The sequence below is a fragment of the Amphiura filiformis genome, chromosome 2, assembly GCF_039555335.1.
Source record: "Amphiura filiformis chromosome 2, Afil_fr2py, whole genome shotgun sequence".
Classification (NCBI taxonomy): Eukaryota; Metazoa; Echinodermata; class Ophiuroidea; order Amphilepidida; family Amphiuridae; genus Amphiura; species Amphiura filiformis.
In genome coordinates this window covers 78,544,187-78,564,411 of record NC_092629.1, presented here as the reverse complement: position 1 = coordinate 78,564,411, position 20,225 = coordinate 78,544,187, and the positions used below count along the sequence as shown (strand labels likewise).

Genomic DNA, 20,225 nt, shown 5'->3' with positions numbered 1-20,225 from the left:
GCGGAAAATAGTCCAATAGCAATGCAGGATACATCATGTGACTTAAAATGGCGGGGAAAAAAGTATATATATAGGGGTCCCAAGCTCAAAATCATTCCCTTTCTTCGTGACTCTCATCCAGTCAAGATGTCTGCACGTGAGCTTAGAGACTTGCAGTCAAACTTGCATGACAACGAGCAGGAGATATTCCTGGATGAAGTTCTAGGGAAAAAGCGAGAGAAGAGAGTGAAGAGAAGTCGAGAGGAAAGGGCAATGGAAGATGTGAGCGAAGAGGAAGAAGCTTCTCAGGTGGAGAAGAGGAAAAAGAAGAAGAAGAAGCAGGAGGCATGCTCACCGCTCACAAAATCAAAGATCCATGGGATCATAGAGACTGCGAAGTCTAAAGAAGATCAGGAGGAGGAGGATCGAGAAGAAGTGCTGCAAATTGGGCAGCCATTAGGAGATACAACGATTCTGTCCCTGGTGAGAGTTCAATGGCTAAGAAGCTTAAGAAGAAGACAAAGAAGATGAAGAAGACGAACCGGCCAGCCACAGAGTCTGAAACTGAAGAGCTGGATCTGCCTGCTAAGAAGGCTAAGAAGAAAACAAAGAAGACGAACCGGCCAGCCACAGACTATGAGAGTGAAGAGGTGGATCTCCCTGCTACAAATATTCCTCTGCGAACACAACCAAGCCAAAAAGAAAAGAGTTGTTCCACCAGCATCTTCTGTCCACGTTAGTGATGACGATGACTGGACGGCAGAAGGGAGCCATGTGAAGGTCGAGGACTTTGATGGGCCGACACCAAGGGGACCAACCTTCAAAATCACCCCTACATCTTCACCAGCAGAGCTTTTTTAAGATTTTTTTCATCTTGGCTATTTATAGAGATAGCCAAGTGGACCTCAAGCTGCTGAAGAGGGCCGGGTTCAGACCTACAACAGAAGCCGAGGTTCGAGCTTATTTTGGCCTGAGAATTGTGATGGGCTTGGTTAAAGTCCCAACACAAAAAGACTACTGGTCTACACACCCAGCCTACCACAACCAGCTGGTTTCGAGGACTATGACTAAGACAAGGTTCGAGAGAATCTCACAATGTGTGGCGTGCCAGGATCCAGATGAGTCCCCTGACAATATAGAAGATAAATCTCACCGCTACTGCAGTAAGAAGGCTCATCCTCTGTTTCATATTCAGAATGTCTGGGACGAGGTGAACAGAAACTGCCTACGCCGCTTCAATCCGCATCAGACCTCGCTCTGGATGAGGCCATGGTTAAATATAAGGGGTTTCTTGCATGGTGTAAGAAGTTTTTATGCCTTTGAAGCCTATTAGAGCTGGATTTAAGCTGTATGCGATCTGCATGAAGTGCAGTCGGCATCTGGATACATGTGTAATTTCATGATCCATCCAACATCTCCAACCAATACAGCAGTGACGATGAAGGAGATTGTTATGGAGGTAACAAGTCCATATCTGGACGTCTTCCATCGATTTTACACAGACAAGCTGTACACTAGCGTGGCTGTGGCTGAAGAGCTTCTACAAAAGAAGACATACATCACTGGCGCTGTGAAATCGAACAGCAAGGGGCTACCACTGGCTCTATCCAACAGTGTCAAGATCCCAGACCACAAGACCATCGCCGCCATGGCAAAGGCAGATCGGGGGTCTCTTCTATGGCAGACAGAAAGGACAGCTGACCTGCGTGATATGGAAAGACAGCAAGGTGGTGCAGTTTCTGTCAACTGCTCATCAACTATATGGCCAACCTTCGGACACCCTGACACGAAAGGTAAAGGAAGCTGGGCAACAGAAACGAGTACAGAAGGCGATTCATGCACCTCGACAAGCAATTAGTTACACAAAAAACATGGGTGGAGTTGATCGGCATGATCAACTGAGATCGTACCACACATGCGCCCGCAAGTCGCAGAAATGGTGGAAGCAACTTTATTCTTCCTCATGGATGCAGCCGAGTGAATGCCTACATCTGTTTTAAGTTGAGCAGAGAGGCTGCAGAGGCAGCTGCTGCAACAAGGCGCACACAACCAGCAGGGACTTCTAGAAGTTGTAACGCCCATCTAGAGCTAACAGTTCTAGAGATGGATAACGACTCTGATTCCGTCAGCATTGATTCTCAGGCCTCATCAGGTGATTCATCGGACAGCGATGACGATGATTTCGGGAGCTCATCTCATGCTGACTTCACACTTGATCTTGCGGTTGGGCTGATCGCTGGATTTGCCGAGGGCATGCCTCAAAAACAACAGCGGGCATCCTCTGTTGCACCAGTTGCGGCTGCAAATGCTCACGGTGGTCATGGTGGTTTAGTAAAGATGGACGCCGAGTATCCGAAGAGATGCTGCTGGTGCAAAAAGGTGGGCAAGACGACCAAATCAGGAAATCCTATAGTCTCACGATTTGGTTGTGCTGTTTGCAATGTGCATTTCTGCAAGGGAACACAATGCTACCAGCTCCATCATGATGCTCCTTGGCTGGATGTTGAGACTACCTCTGAAGAGTCCGATTAAATGTGATGGAAGAGTTAAGAGGGTCAGTCATTCCACAGTGCCTACTGGTTAAATGTGGACTGCTCCAGGACTGAGCGTTGTGTGTCAGGTCGTCTCAGTGTGAGGAGACAGGTCAGCTAATCTTTCCTTTTACTTGTTCTCATTTCTTCACCAAATCAACTCCAGTTGGCAAGGGTTAGTTGTGATTCCAGAGCTACATGGTAGGGTTAGAGGCGCTGGATGCTGTCAACTTACTACAGACTAGTTTGGTCATTTGGATCTTCCATTTGACGTTGACCGGCGATCCCCATATGGGCAAAGTGTCTTGCTTTGTCAATTTATAACCTAGTATGGGTGCCAACTGGTGCTTGATCTTCTTTTATTAGCTGACCTGTCTGGTGCATCCTTCATCTTTAGGCCATAGTCATGCCACAATTTGTATTTTTGGCCACTTCTTTTTCTGTATTTGGCAAAATAATGTGCTGTTTTTTCATAGCTTACTGTGGCATGCATGTATATATATTATTGTACCCGGTATTTAAAAAAGGTTATTAATTGTCTTGGGGGACTTAGATGTGCGTTCGTCTTGCCTAAGCGCCAAGACAGTTCTTAGCTAAAAAAAAATAAAATAAAATAAAAAAATGTGCAAGTGATAGATTGTCCTGGGGGACTTGGATGTGGTACCCTTGCCTAAGCGCCAGGACAGTCTTGATGCTACCAAAAAAAGCACAAAAAAAAAATCCAAAAGATGGGGATCAAGGTAGAAGCGTTCCCGTCGCGGTTCCGAGAAGTTCATAAGTTAGTATAATGAACTTGCCGATTCTACCCCAAAATTAATTGATTAAAAAAAAAATCAAACAATTATCCAAAAATAGTATTCTGGTTAAAATTTTCGGGTTGGGGGCTGCAAAAACAATTGACAAAAAGTGAAGCATAATTTACTTTTTAATATAATAAAAGAATTAATTACGAATTAATTACCACCCCTCCAAAAAAAAACCACAAATAATTATATGACATTTTTATAACATCAAAAGTCCTTCAGTAGCTTATTTCAATGACATTGCATAGTATTCTAGTTGCACTGTGGTTCATCCGCTAGACATTACAGTAAAATATATGACCCTAGTTGCACTGTGGTTTATCAGCTGCACATTACAGTATAATATATGACACTAGTTGCACCCTGGTTTATCAGCTAGACATTACGGTATAATATATATGAAACTAGTTGAGCTGTGGCTTATCAGCTAGACAATACAGTATAATAAATATGTCCCTAGTTGTGCTGTGGTTTATCAGCTAGATATATTGGTGTAACCCAACCGACCCTAAAATTAGGCCCGACCCTAGAGGGGTTTTTTTTTCATTTTATTCAATTCAATTTATTATTTTTTTTTTTTTTTTTTTTAGGCGTAATATATGATCCTACATATAGTATTACCACACCATACAAATCATACAATTGGTGAACTTGTTTGTTACTGGACCATACAAAATCATACAGTTTGATTTGTGCAGAGTACTACACCATACAAAACAATACACAACTTTCACTATTTTCTGTTGTATTGTTTTGTATGGTGTAGTGGTTACTGCATGGGTCCATATCAATACACACAGAGCCAAATATCATTTCAGTACTACACCATACAAAACAACACAACAGTGAAACATCTGGTTCTATACCATGGCCTACAAAACAAGACACAGCTAATATATGTTAAACACTACACCATACAAAACCATACGGTTGGTGAACATGTAACTACTAGACCATACAAAAGCATACAGTTTAATTTGTGTGTGTAGAATACTACACCATACAAAACCATACACTATTTTCTGGGATCGAAAGCATTTTAGTGTCCAAAAAGGCAAAATTATCGTCAAAGTTCTGCCGAAAGCGGCACCTTTGCGAAGGGTTCAGAATTCGAATCGGGAACGAAAATATCCGATCTTTGCGATCAAAAACACAAAATTACAACTTTAAACATACTATTGGCAAAAGACATTATTACCAAACAATACAGAATAGAAAATTTGACATCATTTTCTCAAAATATTGAAAAAATTTGCTCACTAGACATCGAAAAAAGTAGGCAATCCAATTCCCGCTCAAACGCTGTGGGAAACTGAAAGTGCGATAATCGTGACTAATCTAAGGTAGAAGCTTATTATCCACTTCAACAATAGGATTATTGATTAGTTTTTGACTATGAAAATGAGACGGATGTCGGGCCAGCAAGTTACCGTTGAATATGACATTCGTACACGTTTTACACCGTAACTCAGAATACAATAAGGGAATTTACGGCTCATTTGTGCTGCCGGGTCACTGATTTTAACATTTATTCAACATTCAAATTTCGGTGATTGCCCAAAAGCGGTGTGCATCACAATCACTCGGTGATGGACAATACATTCAGCTATAATTTTCTGTACCAGCACAGAGATACGAACAGCAAGCGTCTATTACCAACCCTTTATTCTGACATCAGTGAAATGAAAAGGTTGCCAAATTCGGCACCTATAGATACCCATATAAATAACAAAGAGAGTGTCGGAAGCTTACCTTCGATGGCTGTTTTCTCTGGTTTAACTTTCTTTTTATGCTTTTTACCCATCGTGGTTATTAAAGTGTTATTTCCGCTTGGAAATAAATATCTTCGATTTTAAAACAAAACCGTGTTGTGCTCTACAATACAAAAATATTACCAGTATTTTTTTCCTTCACAACCTTTTGGCAGACGCCATGAATTTAGCCCACAATGCATTTCGCTCAGAAGTAATTTTGTAATTTTGATATATTTATTCAATGCAAATACATAGAATAAAACGAAACATTAGAATGACATAATTAAAAAAAATCGTATTTAATACAGTTTCTATTTTTATATTAGTATTTGAATGATTTAGATTTATTAATGAAAGCAAAATGACCTAACTTTTAACTTCCGGCTTTATTGACCTAGAGCGGAAGTTTTGAAATGTTTTTGCCTGACTGTGAATTTTTAGCCGAAGTGTAAGTTGTGTTTAAGATTATTAAGATGAAGAAAACGGGGTTAAATGTGTTATAATGGTTAATTAACTTCTTAACCATAAGTTGAAGTAAAAATCTAGCACTGCGTAATCGTAAATGTCCGTCATCATAGCCGTTCCTGACTACGTTTTTGCATAAGCTTAAAATTTCCATCAATCCATTATTTCATTCAGCATGTTCAGTGACCGTGAGTACATGATTCATCATGAATGATGATTAATGTGAAAATAAATATGAGTGAGAATTGAACTGTAAGTTGAACATGATGTCATGTGTCTTGAACTCGCCACCCAAAAAAGTTGGTGGAGTCGCGTTCATTTGCGTTGAATGTTATGCGCAGAACTTATTATAAAACAAAATAACCATGAATGATAACCAACAACTTGAGCATGGCCGTATGTGTATTACATCCCAACTTGGTTGCGTAATGTATGGAAACACATTTTTGTGCACAAAATTTTAGGCCTATATAACAAAATGTATATTTTGTACAATTGTACAGAGCTATCATTTCGAATACAGGACACTTCGCCCACAATGCACTTCGCCTACACGCCATTTCGCCTACGTGCCATCTCGCCCCCTAATTTATAGCTATAGCGCCAATGCAACGCATTGTGGATGTATACGATCGATGTGCACAGGATGTTTGTGTAAAATTCAGACCTTACTATCAATGTAAATGTAGGCCTATTCATTAAATCGCCCCCATTGAATGGACAAGAATAGGCCTAGTGACCACATCCTGGTGTAGTCTTGAGAATAGCTCGGTGTCGATATTTATTTATTTATTTTATTTATTTATTAGACTTCATCACTGGCACATGTATATAGTTATTGCACATCAAAATTTTGACAAATATAAGGTCGTGTGTCATGAACTGGGGGCCAAATGCGTTACATGCTCAAAATTAGAAAAATAATCACGCTTTCACACAAAAATGATTGTAATTCATCTCATGTTTGTCAGAAACCTAAAAGTTTTATATCACCATAAAGCTGAAAGTGTAAGGAAGACAATTGTTCAACTTTTAAGTTGATATACGGGGTGCCACAAATATTATATAGGGTGGAAAAGTTACATTTTAGTTCAAAAAGTAAACAAATTGGTTCCTCTCTTACTCACTAACATAAACACCTGTTCTGCTAAAACCTTTTTAGATGTGCTAATAACATTGTAGGCTCTCAAAAAAAGCAAACTTGTAATGATGAGTTATGTAGTCTAACTGAGATACAGGGTGTTCAAAAGTCATACATAAATTTTTATGATTTTTATGACATTTTCAATCAAAACTTTTTTCCTTCATGTCCTACACAAAAACCAATGGCATATTTGAATTCCTCATCAAATTTCCTTCTAAAAATATAAACTATTACAGAAGTAGGGTAACTTCTTCAAGTAATATGACATTCAGAACATTTCGGAGCACAAATGCATGCTTAGTACAGTAACGTATAGGAAAAGCCTAGAACCCATGACACAGAATGCAGCACATTAACAACAAATTAAACCAGCTTGGAGTAAAATTGGTCAAGTTACCTACTAGACATAAATACCAAAACAATGGTACATAATCCATCCTAATACCTTGCTGGGTTGTGAAGTTACAGTAAAAAATAAATTTGAGAGGCACTGAAAATCAATATTCCCTATACTTTAACACACGCCTCAACCGTAGGCACCTCAACCGTAGGCACCACCACCCCTGACTTTGCATCGTTTGATTTGCAATATCTCAAAAAGTAAATCCAGTGTGAAGTTTTTACTTTCCACAGTTTTAGGTAGATAAATTAGCAACAAAATGAAACCATTTCTAGTTCAGTAGCCCTCTAAATTCTTGAGATCTGGGCCAAAACGTCCTGAAATTTAAAAAAAAATGTAACACCACCACCTTTTCCTATACCCCAATTCATGACGCACGACCAGGCATAAATATAAAAGCTTTTTTTATAAAAACATGTTAAAAGACCAGCGAATAGGCTGGGATAAACAGGTGTAAATTCACCTCTAGAACCATCCCACCTAGGCTAGAGACCTAAATAATTTGGAAAAAAGAATGGAATGCCAGAGGCAGTGTTCGAAATAAGTGCTTATCCTCTTGTCCTCTTGTCCAAAAATCACTGGGGACAACCATATTGAGATATGTACTTATCCTCTGGACAACCACTATATTTTACCTCTTAAATATGACACATTTTGGGGACAACCAAAATGTTTTGGGGACAAGCAGAATTTATGCTTCAGTTATCCTCGGGACAACCTCCACATTTTCCTTATTTCGGACACTGGCCAGAGGCAAGACCTTAAATGGGCCTACAATTAGGGCACCGGCAAGTAGAAAACCAAGTGCAGGTATCAGAAGGAACAAATTTGGAATAAAATTGAGACTTCAAAAATCCAGAGCTTGATATTTGAAAGAAGAAATGGAATTGGATAATCTGGTTTCCAGAGGCAGCTGGTTCCACAAGGGAACAATGCGGTTGAAGTATGATTGTTTGTGGGATTCAGTCTTACACCTCTGAAAAGATAACATAAGAGGATCCGCAGAGAGCCTAGTGGTGGGATGGTTCTGTTGGTTTTACTTTTAAAAACAACAAACTTATCTGCATCTAAATCATATTGCCCCAACTTGCATCTGACGATGTGTTTTGAGTTGGTAGATTTTTCGGTACCCAAAATTTCCAATTTGTTTCCTCTTTGAAAATGCACGCTTTTTGATACAAATATAATTGTTTGTTAACTAAACCCATAAATACAAGAAAAGTATACATTTTCTGACAGGAAATTAAACAGGGAATCCAAAAATGATATTAGTTTTCCAGTAGAAAGATTGGTTAGGGAGGTAGTGGACTTTGAATAGCAATATTTTCCATAAAAAATGTTCGATCTTCAGTGAGATATATTTTTTATATATTATACCCTATGCTGAAAAGAACATCATATTTAAGTTCCTGGGCTCAAGAGCTTTAAAAAAATGTATACTTTTATCTTGATACCTGCTATAGGTTTCGCTGTGTGCAAACATATTTGAAACGCACATTTGAGGCATTCCGAATAGGGATTGACACACAAACAGTGCAAATTAAGGCATTTTCTGTAATCAAGTGATTTGCATTAGAAATTCACTAAATTTAAAGACAGAGTTACCTTTTTTAGTTTCTAAATTATTGTTCTTAAGTCTTTACAACATAAAACCAATTAAAAGAAGCAAATATATATCAATATTCCCCCATTTTTTTGACATTTTTAGTTAAATTTACATATCAATCCTCCATATCAATCCTCGGCTCCACCCTGTCATGTTTTCACTAAAATCAAAATAACTTTAGAATGGTTTATGCTACATAAATTGTTATGGTATCAATACAAAGGTCTCATCAAAAGCTTTAAATTGATAGGTAATTTGTCTAGGTAGGTGACACCCTTGACTTAAAAATACTAAGAATTAGCACAAAAAATCTTGCACAAAAGTACTGCTCCACCCTATAGAGGCCGTCAGCGTGACGTCATATGCCGCCATCTTGTAGGTACACGCTGCGATGGTCATTCTATCTCCATGCGTGAACAGCAAAATCACTGCGTGATAACAGCTGTGTGGCAAGCTGCGCCCTGCGCGTAGTGTCCGACGCATGAACACGCGTATCATTTGTACCCACAAGATGGCGAAAGGCTGACGGCCTCTATTGGTGTACCCAGTATAAAACGCATGGCCATCTATGAAAAAAGCCAAGATCACCAAGTTCCCTTCTGGATGATAGTGGAAGAAGGTCAAGACTGCCTAACCGCTCTTTATAGTCCTTGTCAGGATAGTGCATAATGAATTTGGTAGCCCGTCTTTGGACACCTTCAATAAGCTGGACATTTTGTTTTGAAGTCCCGCTCCAAAGACAGCTACCATACTCAAGGTCACTCCTGACAAGGGCAGTATAAAGAGTCTTAGTCACTTTAACTGGTGCATTAAAACCAACTGTTCGCATGATCATCCCCATCTTTCGGTTGCTCTTTTTAACCACTTGTTTTACATGAATACTCCAGTCAAGCCTGTTTGAAACATTAACACCAAGATCTTTATAAATGGCATCAATTTTCTCAAGGGTAGGCCTAATACCATTCATCTTATAAGCAAATTGAACTTGATTTATGCGCCTGGTCATTTTTTGCTTATCAGATTTTTTATAGACTGGAATTACATTGGCCTTCAACCAATCACTGGGTAAATTACCTGAATCAATTGACATATTAAAAATATGACAAAGGGGAGATGCAATCTGGTTAGCACATTCCTATAAGGTGGTACTACACCCCTGGCAAATTTTGTGCCTATTTTGCATTTTTCTCAAAAATTAAAGCGCATTGGTGACAAGTAAGATGGTCATGTGTCATATGTTGGGACCCCAAAATAGTGGGAGGCATTACATTTTTCTCTCCTCTTCCAGATTTAACTTGTTGGTACAGAGCTATTCTTTGTCCAATTGCATAAAGTTTGGGCTCATTATACAGCTTGATTATTCTACTTTTCAAATATGTTTCACAATTTGAAATTATCATTTGTTTAATTAGTGAAAAATATTAAAATGTTAACGAGGATAAACCTGAAGGATAAGCGGTAGAGGATAAGCGGTAGAGGAGTATGTGCAATCTCTATGAGAAATGTTGTGGAAACATGATATCTTTTTGAATTTTAAATTTTATCATTGCTTAATTCTGTGCTATACATGCAAATCATATCTCAAATCAAAGCTTGTTCATTCATTATTCATATTCAACTATTAGTTTGATCTATTTCATGTTTTCAAGTACTCACTGAGAACTGCAAGTCACAAGACCCACAATTTTTCCCTATTCACTAACACAAATGCCAAGGATTTTCAGTCACGACATGCGTTTTGGCTTTAAATTGTTGTTACTTGAGAATTATACACCCTAAGATAGGAAAAGTATACATTTTTGGAATGCATTTTACCCAGGGAATCCAAATATGCAGTTAAAATAAATGTAGGATACACTCTAAAGAAAATATTTTCAAAAATGTAATCAACATTTGGTGCGTAAAGTTACGTACATTTTCACACCCTGTATCACCACTTTGGCCAATCATAACATAGTAAAAGTACACATTTTATTAAAGCTCATAGTGTTGCCTGCCACAAAATTAGATTACATTAGAGGTATTCCATATCAGTAGCAAATGCAATAAATTATCAATTTTCTAGTAAAATTATTTTTTTTCATGATATCACCCTATATATTTTCTTACACACTCTGTATACCAACATCAATTTTGCATTGTTGGATTCCTTGGAACATTAGCTTTCCAAAAATGTATAGTTTTGTTGGTGTGAGATGTATAGTTTTAGACATGTATCAATTTAAGTGAAAATGAAGACAAATGATCAAAATCAGTGTTTGTAACGCAAATGTGCCCCACCATATGACACGTGACCAGATAATGTATATTAGGGGCAAGGATTACATCTACTGCACTGAAAAGTTTATTTCAGCACAGACAACAGTTGTGGAGTTACAGTCAAAAATGAGGGAAAACCAATATTTGATCAATAAATCAATAACTACTTGTCTTGAGTCACTGAGATTTCAGTGTACATGTAGTACCGGTAACTGGATTCCTTGCCCCTATAATATGCATGTATAACTTTTGCTACTTAAGTGTTTTATTACTTTTTGAGAAAAATGCAAAAATAGTCACAAATTTATCAAGGGGTGTAGTACCCCCTTAAGACACGCGGAGATATGCCATCAGGTCCTATGGCCTTATTAGTAACATCTAGATTTTTCAGAATGTCAAGCACATTATCAACCTGAAGTTTAATATTGCCAAGGGTTTCATGTTGGAAAATTGGCACATCAGGAAGTGTAATGTTTACCTTAGGCTGGGTAAAAACAGAATAAAAACTAGAGTCAACAGACGCTGAATACAAGCCGCAATTTGACCCCTATAACTTGACCCCTGGGTTACGGATGGGGTCAACTGCTCTTGCACTGTGCTTAGGATGTCATAAGAAATATTCCTGGTGAATTTCAGCTTAATCGGAACTTATACATGGATTTTGATTTTTTGAAAATTTTTGATTGACCTTTTGACCCCTTTAATGACCTTTGACCTCAATGTAAAAAGAACCTTATGTACACCGACAAAATGCATTGTTCCAATTTTAATTAAAAAATTCTAACATGTTCAGTTCTTGAGATAAAAATTCTTGAAGTTATTCAGCTAAAAACAGGAAGTGACCCCTTAATGACCTTTGACCCCCAAAATAAAAATACCATGCATACATCAGGGAACACTAATTCATGTATGTTGGTTATATTATTCTGGTCTGTTTACATTTTGAGATAAAATTTTTTGAACATTTTTGGTTTTTGACCGAAGTAACCCTTAATGACCTTTGACCCCAAACCTGTAGGCATCCTAAAGACCCTGGCTAGTAGCAATGCATGTGTGCTAATGGCGACTCTCTGCTATATATTTTGTAAAGACAGTGATTTTTTGAATATTTTTAGCTTTCAGACCGGAAATGACCCCCTTAATGACCTTTGAACTCAATTCTTTTTAGGAAGTTTTAAGCACTGCCACATGTTGATTCATATGCATGAGTCACATGATCATTGCATGAAATTTGTGGAAGGAGTAGCATTTTTTGTGAAATCACACTTTTGACCATTATAGCTAGGTCAAAGGTCACAGCAAGGTCAAAGTCAAATGGAAGGTTTGGCCTAGTCCAGTGGTCATTTGGCTCAAGTATGGTTGAAATCTGTCGAAGCATAAGAGAGCTAGGGCGAAACGTGGCAATTCACGCAAAATGTCACGAGGTTGCCAGAAGAAGAAGAAGAAGAAGAATTGAGAAGAGACAGAACAAGCCGACATCCGTCGTCGGCTTGTAATAATTGTTAAACATTGTAGCCTTGCTTATAGGTGAGAAGTCCTACTCCTATTTATCGCACAATTTCCACCTTATAGTCGAGAAGTAGGTCCTATAGTTGTATTTCCCCCTCACCTAATTTAGCTATAGCGGCAATTAGAATAGTACCGTAGCTCAGTATTGCGATTATTCCCTCAAGAAATTGCCTTTTAAGTGATTATAACACCAAAATATGTACAGTTTTATTTGCAGATACGTATAAATTCTCTCAAATCAATCAGATTCAGATAGAGAAAACATTGTCGTCAATTCTCTTCAAACCATCTTGTTCCACAAAACTCTGCTGATTTGACCTTTGACCTTGATGATGTACAAAGTGAGTGATTTAGAGGAAGCTCTGCCTGATACACCTGTGTCATGTGTCCATGTTGAGGTTACGCAGAGCCCATGCAGGTAAGCTGAACAACACCAATTTTTAATTTCGTATTTAATCTTTTTAAACTTTTCTCGTGAAACTGGCCCCTGGATAGTGAACCAAAAATATCAAATTCAAAGCAACTATAGCCAAAATAACAAATTCACGATCATGAGAAGATGTACCTTCTGCGCAAGCGTACATTTCATAGAATAACACGATCGCACAACCTGCATGACCGAACCTTGACCTTGCCTAGCAACGACCGTGTGATTGGTCAATTCTCAAAAGATGTGTTTGCGCCGCAAGCGCCAGTCTTTGCGTAGTACGCTCGGCGCAAATAACTGTGCGTACCCAAGTTGGCTCTCATGATCGAGAATTTATTATTTTGGCTATAGTGGCAGTGCTTATTTAACGCATCCAGCACAGCTTTATTTTTATTGGCCCCTTGGTAATTGGAAATGGCCTCTGGGTCCCAGTTTAATTTGTTGAACCGGATGCAATTTTTATGTAAAAGTAGCCCCTGGTCCATCACTCCTTACTTTCACCCATGGTACCGGTATGTTTAGTTTTCTTCACCTGGGAACCCCAATTATACAACTGATATGAGTCATTGACTTTAAGGCTAATGAAAGTCGATTCCTAGTTTCCCGTTACCCTACTCCGCTCAAAACCAATTGCTGGCCAAATATTTCATTATTTTGAATAAAATGTTGATTTCTAACAAACTTTAACATACCAATAAATAATTGTGGTTTTAAATATATCATAAATATCTTTCTGTTGATTTTCAGGGATTTTCTTTGCAGTAGGAGCATGGTATATGGCTCTGGTTTTTTTAACATGTATCAAAAGGCTAAATGACACTTTGGGAGACCCCAGCAGAAACATATGACCTATTTCCGGATAACTTTTTATATTTTTATGTAGTGTAGACCTAGGCTAATCTCCCATAGCTTAACAAAATTTGTCCCAGTTTTCTTTCTTTACTTGTGACAAGACCAAATGTCCAATTGTTAACGGAAATTTGTCAACCTAACAAAAGTGACTAATTTGCTTTGTTTACAAAATAAAACCGGATCAGCTCTGAGTATTCTGTTCCATATTTTATGAACACATGTTAGTACAAGATCCAAGAAATCCAAGATTTACCTAAATAATTTCTAACATGAAAAAATTTTGAGCACTTGAAAATTATGTTTCGGACGTTACATTTTCCGTTAACAATCTTGCTCTATTTTTAACATAGTCTAAGTGATTGTTTTATCATGTAAAACATACACAAATACTTTAAATGTTTGCCTCAGGGCAATATAAATAATTGCAAGTGCAAATTTTGTATCGGTTGAATGTTTTCAAATTATGGTGAAGCATTACTTAAATGGGTCTCATTTTCCGTTAACAGTTTTGTAACATCCGAAAGAATACATATTGTCTTATAATTATGTGAAGAACAATACTAGCTTTGAATTTTCATTATTAAGTTGAAGTAGACATGACAACAAGTATCTAAATGAAAAATGATTTCACTTCCTCTTGACTTTATGTAAAATGTTGGCCACACAACATTTCCGTTAACAATGGTAACATCCGAATCAAATGTAACATCCGAGACAGAAAGAGTGACATTTTGTTGAAGAAATTTAATTAGAGGGGAAATAAAAAGGTCAAATGGATTGGAAATCATGGGAAGGCCATAGTAGAAATATTTTTACCATACCCAGGTTTGTTCTTTGAGTGTGCAAACCGTTAATATGTCAAGTTTGTTTCGGATGTTACAAGGCAAAATGTTAACGGAAAGTGAGGCCAATAACAGGGCATTGTAAGAAGATTTTAGAATATACACTTAAATGAATGTGAATTTCTGTACATTCTCATTTTCCTAATATTGCTGACTCCATTTCACCTTTGTAAACCTTGCTAGTGGAAAAAAATACAAGTTGTTAGCTCTACAATATCTATTGTCTCTATGCATAACACATAAGATAAAAAGCAACATAATTAATTTGGTTCACTTCTTTCAAATTAATTTCATTACTGACATATACACATGTCCTAAGAAATTTATTTTTAATTTGAAAAGCAACTTACACTGAATATTTCTCCATTACACTAGCAAAATACTTTGATTTAAAATGTGTTTGGATGTTACCCATTTTTGTTAACAAGTCCAAAATGAAGTTGTAATTTCAATAAACTTTATAATATTTTAGCATTAGATGATATCTAAAACTTATTGAAAATAATTAAGTAGCAATTTTGTCATAATCATTTATTTCAAAATTGAAAAAAGCTGCATTTTCATAAAAAAGTAATAATTTTAACATAAAATATATAAGTATGTACATGTGTTAGGCCTATATTGGAATCACTATGCACATATTCCAGAAACGAAGCAGGAGAAATACTTACTATGCTTCATACAGCTTCATTATGTCCGATAAAACAATAAATTATCAATGGAAACAAATTAACCACTTAGAAAAATACTCTTACAACAGGACAAGTTTCATGGGAATTATTTGTTAACACATACTTATGAGCTGTTTTAATACGATCAGTTTTTGCATATTTTATATGTGTGCAAATGATAAATGATTGTGCCTTGCATTAAAAAATTTCTGAGTGTCCATCATGGCAACATACCTGTTGTATATGCAATAATCTCATGTTTGTTAATTCAACTTCCAACCATCAAACTTTGTAAAAATGTTAACATCATGTAACATCCGAATCACTGCCATTAATTATACACGTATTTGTACATATTTTGAATCATTTGAATAATTTCAACAGGTTTTCTGATTCAAAGTGATTGATATTATGCTAAAATAATGAAATGTCCCAAATGTTTCCCTCAATAAGTTCAATTAGATTGCAATTGCATGTTAACGTAATGTAACATCCGAAACACTCTTAAGTTGGGAAGACATAAAAGAAAGCCTGATTATGATTGTAAGAAAGGTGTAGCCCTTTGTATTATCAACTTAATGCTTTAGGGAGCTAATTAATTTGGTTTATTATGATGTCCAATGCACATTTACAATAAGGATGTGGGTAACAATGTATATGAATAAATGCCATATCAGTACATGTATATACGTCTAAATTAAACAATTTCTTCAGTAAGATAAAATATCATTTAATGATGATTAGATTTTCAAGTGATAGGTTTAATCATCTGACAGTGATTATCATTTACATTTTTGAATTAATATGTGCTTAGAAATAGGGCCAGATACCTGCAAATAATGCATGTTAACAAAATAATGTAACATCCGAAACCCACGAGTATCTAGAGTTAAATTTTTACTATAAAGGCATTATCAAACTTATTTTGATATGTCAGTACTTGGTTATCATTACCTTGTTCACATATGGATTAGCAATATATGTGGATGAAATTAATTACATTTACAGCATATTTTTGACCCCCAAACCTGCTATTTTGCCCATTTTTCAGTTTCATATGCCTGAAAAGTTACCTAAAAGTGATCGCAGAATGGCCATATTTGGACAATAGTAACTTGGACTCATTATTTTCCTATGACAACTAATTTGGTAACTAATGGGCATTACAGTAAGCAATATCTAGCTTTGGCAACAAGTTGCTTTTTTATGAAAAAATCTCATTTGACCAAAGGGTCTACAAAGTTTACAGACCAAATGAACAGAATTAAGCTCCAAGTTTTGTATTTTCATAAAATTCAAGTCATCTGCTTTGAGAAATGACATATTTTAAGTGTCTTCTGTCAATTTCATTTTTACCCTCTCAGTTCACACTTTTGATACATGTTAAAAAAACCAGAGCCATATGGTTAATAATGAATTAATAATGAATACCTACTCACTTCTCTGTCCCGCACTTTTTGATCTGCACTGATCTCATTCCGTAAAAAATATTGTGAAACTTTTTATAATAGTTGTACAATCACCTTCATGTGGTTGTAAACTACATCTGTAAACTACAAACTGTGATTTATCACATGTATACATGGGTAGTTATTGGTTTACACCTGTAACAGATGCAATAATGAAATGGCATAAAATAATGAATAATGAAAAATGAAATGGTCACCTACACAGTCATGAAAAATTGTGTAACGGGAAACAAGGAATTGACTTTCATTAGCCTAAACACTGCCATGCTGCTATCAAATAAACAGAGAACATCCATGCCTTTTGCTCTTTTCAGTTTTTGGCCTTTGTCCATGGAATCGAAAAATTAGGTAAATTTTCAAAGCATTTTATTGATGCCTTTGCTTGTCCTTATCCAATTTTACTGGGACTATGAGAAAAGTACAATGTATGGGCTTTCTTCAAGTGCTAAAATCTCAATTTGATGGGGCATAGTGGGGTACGTATGAGGCTTTCAGCCAGACCATCCACCCTTTCTTCGTAAGTAATTAATGGGCTATTCCAGTTGCAATCCATACACCCCCTATGGAAGACATGACCTTAATCTCCCACACAGGATACACATTTCAAATGGAGTCACCCATTCAGGTAACACCATTTGAGATTCACACCCGCGTGTTTAAAAGATTAAGGTTATGTATTTCATAGGGGGTGTACATGTATGCATTTCAATTGGAATGGCCCAATTTCTTTTGTTATAAATCCACAGTACTGTGAAGACCGGTGTGATCAAGGAACATGTCAGTAAATACCTGGAGAAACAGAGGATATCGTATGGAGACATTACTGTGACAGAATTCAATGATCCATTCCTATCAGAGCATGTGCAGAGTGTTGCAATATGTGATACAGAGCTGGATTGTAAAGGAAAACAGGTAGGGTAGGAATAGGATAGGTGCACATATAGGTACTCATCAATACCTGGTAGTGTACGAGGGGGGGGGGAGGGGAGGGGGGTACTCAAGTTTCAGAGTGTACACGTGTGACCAGAAAAACATGAATTAAGATTCCTTTCCAGAGAATGAACGCGATTTGCACGAATTCCGTTTTGGGGGGTGAAAACGCATGTTTTTAAGAACAAGGGTTGTTTATAAACTTTAGGGTAAAGCCATGATTTCTGCGTGTTACAAAATTAAAAATCTGTGTTACAAATTGACGATTTCCGTGATTTTCCGTTTTCCACAATAAACCACTGAAAAGTTCAAACAAACATGTTTTAAAATTGTACTTTGTCTTACCTTTTACTGTAGTATGGCCAGAATCTTGCATTTTGGGCTTAAAATTAATGCTAGAATAGATGGTTGATTACTGCTAAATATACATTTTTCTTTGTTTTATTTTGCAAATCAACACACAAGTTAGACATTTTAAACAGTTTTCACTATTTTGTGGCATTTTCAATTTTCTGTGAGCAAACCCCAAATTCTGTGAATTTGTTCGTTTTTTTTACGTATCACAGAGAAATCATGGCTTTAGTTAGGGGTTATTATAATCAGAGATGCCACTTTTCCTGATTTATCAGGAATTCCTGATTTTTGCTATTTTCAGACATAAAATTCAGGATTTTTTTTGCAATGAATGAGTGCACTTTGTACACTCTGCAAGTTCCTGATTTTTCTCAACAAGCAAGTGGCATCTCTGTATAATGATCCCACTATTTCACAAAGCGTGTTTCCCTGGTATGTTTCCTCGGCTCGACATCACCCAAACATAAAATATTAGAAAATTATGAACAAAAATATCCACTATAAAGGCTTATTTTATCAAAAAGGTGGTACCTTTCAGATAAAATTCTGCTTAGTTGTATCTTTCAGGTACAATACTGTTTAGGGGTAAAATTTGTTGTGAAACGGCGCTAAATTCCTGTTTAGGGATGTGTTTTGCTCAAATGGGCAAATCCTATTGAGGCTATGTTTTGAAAGTTTCTGGTCATGCGTGTTTACACCGTGAAACTTTGAAACTGTGGCCACCCTTCAGTGTAAAGAGTTATTGATTACCATTAAAAAAAAACAGTGATTTCTAGTGCGCTATGCACAGGCACAACACCTAGATGTTGATCCACAAGCCTCAGCACACTTTACACTACGGCCCCACATCATACCATAAACCATTAAACAACAATTCAGGGACTTTACTGCTTCAAGAGTGCACACTCTAGACATTCCACAAATAACTGGTCCTATAGTTAGTGTAAAATATTTGATACACCTGGAGCCAATACTTGGCAACCATGGGCTAAAAAGACCGGTTGCCTGCTTAATATAAGCGATATCCATGATATTGTCAAACCAATTCTTTTGACAGCACATTGTCCATGAATAACAGCTACAGTAAAGTGATGTTTTTTCCTTTTTTTAAATTTGCTTGCCATACAGGCTATAGATTTGTGCAGCACTCAGCTATTCATTCATGTGTTTCAACTTAATGAAGGCGGTCCAGCAGCAGAAGAATTGGATGATGAAGAATTATCAGCTGCAAGTCATTGGCTGCTGCCTTCAGGTAATTATGCCAGGGTTCTTGCCGTCCTTGAAAGTCCTTATATTTGAAAACACCTTTTCAAGGCCTTGAAAGTCATGGAAATTTGCACAACATCCTTGAAAGTCCTTGAAAATTGGAGTTTTACCTAAAGTATAATTTTAAGGAGCTGTCACTTTCGTTAATATGTGCCGCATGGAGAGCCGCATCATGATTTTTGTGTTGTTGTAAGTCTGTGAAAATCATGCTTTTGGACCTTGAAAGTCCTTGAATTTGAAAAGCTTCAAGGTGCAGGAACCCTGTCCAAGCTTGTAGTAGAATTGGGCTATTCTCAGGCGTAGAAAAAATGTTTATTTCCCAGGAATGTAGACAAATTTTCCTCCAATGTATCAGGATTTCCCATGATTTATTATGTATTTTCTGTCCAAAAAAGCACAATTTCCCTCTACATTACCAAATTTCCACGGAATGAGATTCCTGAATTCCCCATTTTTTCCAGGCCTGGCTATTCTATTTGAAATCAATGGAAGACATACCTTAACTCTTCCACACAGGTGGAGTAGATTTTAAATGGAGTCACCCATTCAGGTAACCCCATTTGAAATTCACACTTCTTGTACTGTGTGGACGGATATGGTCATGCCTTCCATAGGGGTGTATGGATTTCAGGTGGAATAACCCATTGGAAGCTTAGCCCAGGAATTAAAGGCAATTGGCATTCTGTCAATAGTCCCATCAAGTAATGATGCTAATTAGCATGTGATTGTTTTTAAAACACTGTTTAAACATTAGAAGGGGAGGGGATGGGTGAGGGAGGCTTGGTAATTTGCTTTAAACCTGATTTTTTTTTCAGTTTCAGCACATTAGCATTGAGGGGTTTGTTTGTTTATATATCGAAATATATTTAAAAAGAACCAGCACTGGCTGGCAGGGGTGTGTTGCAGACCTTCATTTTTTAGGAGCTCAATTGCACCAGAGCTCCTAACAGCTCTCCTTAAGAAC

General features: G+C 37.0%; 2 protein-coding genes across 2 annotated transcripts in view; one reads left to right on the top strand and one right to left on the bottom strand.

Moving 5' to 3' along the window:
- Positions 1-5,248, bottom strand: part of LOC140143605 (bromodomain-containing protein 7-like) — a 31,570-nt gene extending 26,322 nt beyond the window's left edge. The window contains 1 exon segment of the mRNA XM_072165421.1: positions 5,066-5,248. Coding sequence (XP_072021522.1) covers positions 5,066-5,117 — 52 coding nt within the window. The 5' untranslated portion in view covers positions 5,118-5,248.
- A 221-nt stretch (positions 5,249-5,469) lies between these two features.
- LOC140146650 (pachytene checkpoint protein 2 homolog) overlaps positions 5,470-20,225 on the top strand; it is a 32,470-nt gene continuing 17,714 nt past the window's right edge. The window contains exons 1-4 of the mRNA XM_072168520.1: positions 5,470-5,515; positions 12,656-12,868; positions 17,458-17,623; positions 19,124-19,247. Coding sequence (XP_072024621.1) covers positions 12,780-12,868; positions 17,458-17,623; positions 19,124-19,247 — 379 coding nt within the window. The 5' untranslated portion in view covers positions 5,470-5,515; positions 12,656-12,779. The remainder of the gene's footprint in view (positions 5,516-12,655; positions 12,869-17,457; positions 17,624-19,123; positions 19,248-20,225) is intronic.